The sequence below is a fragment of the Pygoscelis adeliae genome, unplaced genomic scaffold, assembly GCF_000699105.1.
Source record: "Pygoscelis adeliae isolate BGI_AS28 unplaced genomic scaffold, ASM69910v1 Scaffold178, whole genome shotgun sequence".
NCBI classification, from domain to species: Eukaryota; Metazoa; Chordata; class Aves; order Sphenisciformes; family Spheniscidae; genus Pygoscelis; species Pygoscelis adeliae.
The window spans coordinates 3,731,360-3,737,277 of NW_008825323.1; the positions used below are offsets into that span (position 1 = coordinate 3,731,360).

The following is a 5,918-nucleotide window of genomic DNA, read 5'->3' on the forward strand; positions in this document are numbered from 1 at the left end:
TGATGTCTCCGAGTATGTTTGCTCTCACGAAATGAACTTCATATATCCAGTGTTTGGACACTACTGAGGATTTGGATGTGGAGGACGATACATCACAGTCTGAGGATCATCTGGGAAAAAAACAGTGGCTTCCTTTGATTGCCTACATTTTTTTAACTCACCTAAGAAACATGGATTCAGACTTTTTTTTAGTGGGGGGGAACGAATCCAAAACCCCCATCTGTCATTCGTCTTTTAGTTTTCTAAGCAACGTGAGATTGAAAAGCGGAAGAAACTGGAATGTGATAAAACATGGGGAAACAAAAATGTTGGTAAATTTTCTGTTGGTTTTTTTTGGTTTGTTTTATGTTTGTTTTTTGTTTTTTTCAATAGGTCCCATAGAATTTACAATAAAAATATAAAAAGTAATACTTGACTTTGTTAGCATACAATACATAGTAATGCTTATGCTTTTTAAAAATGGCCTGGCCAATCAATACAAAATTGGTATAAAACTTTGGCAGTGACATCAGTTGTCATCTCCCACGTTTGCCAATAGTGGAATAGTACCTTTCTCGGATGGACTGTTGCTGGCAAAGGTCTGTTAATCTGTGGATAATCGTATCAAGACCTGTGCTGAATGAGTTCTTGTCCGTGGGATTAACAGCAACATGTCTTCACATAAAAGAGGGTGTCTGTTTATCATGAAATGTGCCTAAAATATTTTTACTCTGTTTTTTTTACTCTGATGTGTATAGTGGTATCTGACAGATAACATGCCATTTTAGAATGGATTTGGTTCCAGGTATTTGTGTTTATTTTATTATAATTAGAGATCGTCCTTTTTGAAAACAGTGCTTTAAACAGCACACGGACGCTGAAAAATCTGTGTGGGCATTTAAGAAATTATCAGCCTAATATTGAAAAAATAGATACTATTTACCTAAAAAAAAAAAAATACTTTAAGAGAGGATTTTGTCCACTGCTCTCCTTCAGCTATGACGGTCCCTTGGTGCAGGTCTCTCCTCTGGCACAGGTGAGCTGTGGCAGCGACCTGGTGTCGCGACGTTGGTCCTTCTTCTGCAGGGCGTCAGCAGAAGCGTGCCCTGCAAACGTCCCCCGCGCAGGGACGGACGCCGCTCTGCTCAAGTGCCTTTGTCTGCCTTTGCTGACCTGGCTGCACCGTGTTGGCTCTGCAGAAACGTCAGCTCGCTCTGCCCATTGCGTGTGCTGTGCTCCTGCTGACTGACGTCAGGATGCGATGGCCGTGACCGACCGGCCGGCCGCTCGCCTTACGCCTCGAGTTCACCTACAGCTGCTGAGTAACGCAGCCACCAGTGCCTGGGCGGCCTGCTGTTGCCGCAGCTCTGGCGTGCGGCTGCAGTCCATCGCCCGGAGCAGCCGGCACCAAGTTAGCCGGACTGGTCGCAGGCGAGGGAATGCGGCAGGAGCCCCGGAGGTCGCAGCAGCGAGGCTGAAGGTGGACACCAACAGATAAAAATCCAAGAAGCTGGGGATTTGTAATGCAAGCAGCGTTTCCAGGTTTCTTTTCCGCTTTGCTCTCATCCCGCTGTTGGATTTGAGATCATGTATGTGTTTTGCTGTTGATTACCGGGGCTGTTAAAATCCAGGGAGGGAAGAGGATTCGGAAGGATTAATATGTTAGTTTTGATTTAAGGGGATTTTTTTTTTTTCTTTTATCCGTGCCCTTCATCTTTGTTAACACAGCTTTGTCTTTATTACTTTATTTTAGGTCGGTTAATATTGTAGCTTTTGGGAATGAAAGAGACGATGGGTTTTCTGAGGACAGTCAGCAGCCGAGCCTGATCCGGAGCTATCTCGGGAGAAGTGCTCTCATTTCCCAGATTGACAGCAGCTTGTCTGCCAGTCACGTTGGAAACCCAGTTTTTACCGAGTATCAAGCCTGCGTGTTTGGAAATGTCAGACTGGTGGTACACGACTGTCCTGTCTGGGTAAGAGACCAGTCTCGATCTTCTTAACCACACTTAACAGTGTGAGTTGTTTTAATCAAATGAAAATTTATCCTAATTTTAAATTATTTTCATTATTGTGGGATTTTATTCATATTTTAATCATTGCAAATAGTAAAAGCATATAAAATGTAACCAGGCAAATGCTGCAATGTCTCAAAGGTGCTACAGAAAGTTTCTCATTAACAAGCCGCTGCTCACCTCCTCTGTAGGAAGGTGATATCTTCAACTGTTCTGTTGAGTGAAAACTGTGTTGAAGGTAATCCTGAGGCAAACAGGAACCCCTGTTTTGTGACACTGCATCATAAGCACTGTCCCCAAATATTTATCAACAATTAAACAAAACATATTTTTTTTCTGTAAAAATGAAAAGGTAGTCAGTTTTCCAGCTTCGAAAAATGACAGGTTATAAGACCTGATATCTTGCAAAATACAGTATATGGAGTCATTTTACTTCTGTTACAATGAATAGTCACATCTTAACATTATTTCCTTTATTTGAAGGTAAATAAAAAGGATTTTGGCACTGTTCCAGTTTGTCAGCACTTTTGTTAGTAAGTGAGATAACTTAGTTATGAGTATGAGCAGATCAAAGATTATGTAAGAAATGATACTGATAATCTAAATTAAAACATATTTAATGGCTACTTAGTAGCCTTAAAAAAAATCAAGCTTAGCAGCTTTTAGAAATTAAAACAATCAGTTTCAGCTCCATAATTCTAGCCTTAGATTGATTTTTGCAGTCCTCTAAGGGAAAGTTTTTTTGGAATCTGTAGGAACCCTGACAGTTCCAGAAATACATGATCAGAAGTTTGTAAGCTTAAAACGGAACAATCCAGTTTAGCTATCCTTCTGTTCTCTGTTTCTCATGCTTTTTTGTCTGCGGCACTTACAGACACCGGTTCAGAGGGACTGGGGGATTCTGTTTTTAATCTTTGAAGCCGCATGTGACCTGCACGCGCAGTTTGCTGGAGTCATTTGAGCGCAGCAATGAGTAAAAGCTCCTGAATATAAATCAAGGCTGTAGGACTTCAAAGGGTGTTTCAGAGGATTGGAGGTGGGTAAGGGAGGGGGGAAGGCAGGCAGGGATAGCTGGAGAAGGGCAGAAGAAAGGACCTAGATTGGAGATGCAGTTCATGTGTTTTTATGTCGTTCTGTTTGCATTTGCTCTTCTACAAAACAACGTTCTTCAGTTCTGGAGACCTGACCATTTTTGCCCTTGAAAAGCTAGCTTGTAATTGTCTGCAGCATTATGCTTCTGAGGCCTGTTGTTTCTTCCTGTCTCAGCTAAAGGAGACAGGAGATTTATTACGGGAATGATGAGGAGCAATTGGCTCTTTTAGCTTAGTAGAAGACATCTCAGATAGCTGGACTGGACTCTGCAGGAGGTTATTTGTTCTGAGTGAAGCTGTCTCCTTGTTGGGGTTAGGCAGCACAAGATTGTTCTCCACAGCCTGGATGCTTGAGCTACGTCACGGTGGTCCTTTCAGGACTGTTCCTCTGGTAGCCTGGGGAAACGGGACATGACAGTTCAAAGCGTTGACTGACGTTGCCTCAAGTACGGTTGTTGTTAACATGTCATATTCTTCATGGAAGAAGGTTCTTGTTGCACGTTACAGAAACATAGAGGTGGTGGTATGGTGGGCCTTGCATTGTTTCCGTTTCTGTCATCTGAGCATAATGTAAAGGCAGACTTGCATTTTACCTGAGATTTGTGTCTGATCTAGATTAAATCCATATGATTAAGGCAAGCCAGTCCTAGACATAGGCGTGGCAACTGAGTACGCTGATAGCTGTGAGTCTCCAAACTCAAGGGTGGCAAACGGCTCTTTGTCCTCTACAGCGATCAGTCTGGAAAAGCAGCATGGATGCAAGTTTACCAGGTAGGGCTCCCCAGTGCATGGGCGGGTTCTTTTGTGAGATAGATTGTGGTACAAGGTGTGTTTGCTCGTGTTTCAGTCTGCTGCTGCACGTGTCTTGTCAGCCCAGGACACTGCTCAACTCTCTTGAGCCTGCAGGAGGGGTCAACAGCTCAAGTGTCTTCGGTTGAACTCTTCCTGATGATATTATGATATTGGGCATCTTACTATGCACTGTATGTCTCTTTGAAAAGGCTGCAGCAAGGTTTCTCAGCACCTGCCAAAGTGTTCATGGACTGATGGGTTGGAGAAATGTGAAAGGTCTGGACCATGCAGTGAACGCTGCCATGGAGGCATCATCCTGCTGGGCACGTGGTTGGTGAAACAGCAGCAGCGCTGCTGTGAGAACACGGTATTTTATAAGCTGAGGGTTGCTGAAGGTGGCTGCCAAACTGGAGAGCTAGGAAGCAAGGTTTCTTGGGCGTGATTACTCAAGGCAATGCCCATCAAATGTTACAGATGGACATGGGAGAACGAAGTTTCCAACCTGCCGTGGGACTACTGTTTTCACACAGCATCTCCACAAATATTTTAACCGCCTGTGCGGGTACTATACTCCTTGATATTGCTTGGCTTAGAAAATCACAAGGATAAATTCATGTTTGCCAACATGCAAAACAGCAGCAGCATGTTGTGAGAAGCTCTTTGCTGTGGCAGCTGCAGGGTGCAGGGTGGAAGTGCCGACTTTGGGGAGGATGTTATCATTTGCACAGATGACACGGGGTTGTAGAGATAGTGGTGGCGCAGACTTTTCTAAATCTGGGGGCAAAATGACACTGTTTCCAAAACCGCGTTGATCTCCGTGTGTCAATCACTGGGTATATCGCTATGGCCCGCTGTGTCCTGCCTTACATTTGCAGAGCTGCATGCTGGTATCTCCCGCTCGCAGGGGACAGATGCGCAAGTGGGCCAACATCCTTGTGGTTCACGTGGCTGGAAAACATTTTGATAAAAAATGCAGACCAGGATGAAAGGAGATATAAAGAACTAGGGAAAATGTATATGTGTGCTAACATCCATGCTGAATATTGTGGTTTTAATAGCTGATCAGTTGCTAATGCATGCTCAAGTTTTGCTCTCATAAAGCATGTTGAACTAGCATGTTGCAGTTTTTCTAATTTTTTTGGGGGGTAAACATCAGTATGGGAGCTAGTAACTTACAAGGAGTAATTTGCAAGATGAATTTTAAGATTTGCTTTGGAAAAGGTTGTTTTATTTAGCAGTCTATATCAGATTTGACAGTCTTGGGGACTGAGTTGCCATTTTATTGGCTGGTGTGGAGTTTGCAACTTCAGCCACCTCATACTGAATTTTGTTATGCTTCTGCATATGTACAAGTGAAAGCTGCAGAAAAAGTGCAGACAAAATTCGTAATATCTGATGGCAAGTGAATCTTCCTCAACTTCAGAATGAATCATAGCGTAGGAGTTATAATTCATATTTCGATTCATTTAATTATGATGCTGGAAATGAAATGGCAGAATGAAAACTTCACTGTGAGTGTCCCCTACCTGTGTTCGTTCCTCTCTTGTTTGGAGCAGTACTATGAGGATACGAGAGTGTTTCAGTCCTGGGCTGGGGGTCTTGCTGTCCTTTTTAGTTTTTTTCCTCTGTGAGCCACCTGGTTTTGGATTTTGTTTTTGTTTTTGGTTTGGGGGTTTTTTTGGTTGTGGTTTTTTTTTTTTTTTCCCAGGGAACAATACCTCCAGAAATTTTTTCTTTTCCCCTAGTTTATAAAACTGCCCAGTTTCTAGAGAATCACTGACAGCATCATGTTCCCGGTAGCAGAAATGTTACAAAAGGAGAAAATAGAGCAGCTGGGTTTTGGAGAGTGCCTTGTGCTGGGTTCGGCACTTGCAGAGGGATGGATGCTGTGCTGTGTTTGTACCTGCGGTGGAGGCTTGCCAGTGCCTGCTCAGAGGCTTGCACAGAGCTGCAGACCTCCATGGGACTCACTTATTAATGTTCAAATACATTAATTGCAAATTTGAAAATGTGTTCTGTGAATTACTTTTTTTCTAATTCTCCC

General features: G+C 43.2%; 1 protein-coding gene across 1 annotated transcript in view; it reads left to right on the forward strand.

Moving 5' to 3' along the window:
• The first annotated feature begins 1,482 nt into the window (after positions 1–1,482).
• The window catches only part of RHOBTB3 (Rho-related BTB domain containing 3), a 28,808-nt gene continuing 24,372 nt past the window's right edge, over positions 1,483–5,918 (forward strand). Inside the window, exons 1-2 of the mRNA XM_009330311.1 lie at positions 1,483–1,568; positions 1,733–1,952. Coding sequence (XP_009328586.1) covers positions 1,567–1,568; positions 1,733–1,952 — 222 coding nt within the window. The 5' untranslated portion in view covers positions 1,483–1,566. The remainder of the gene's footprint in view (positions 1,569–1,732; positions 1,953–5,918) is intronic.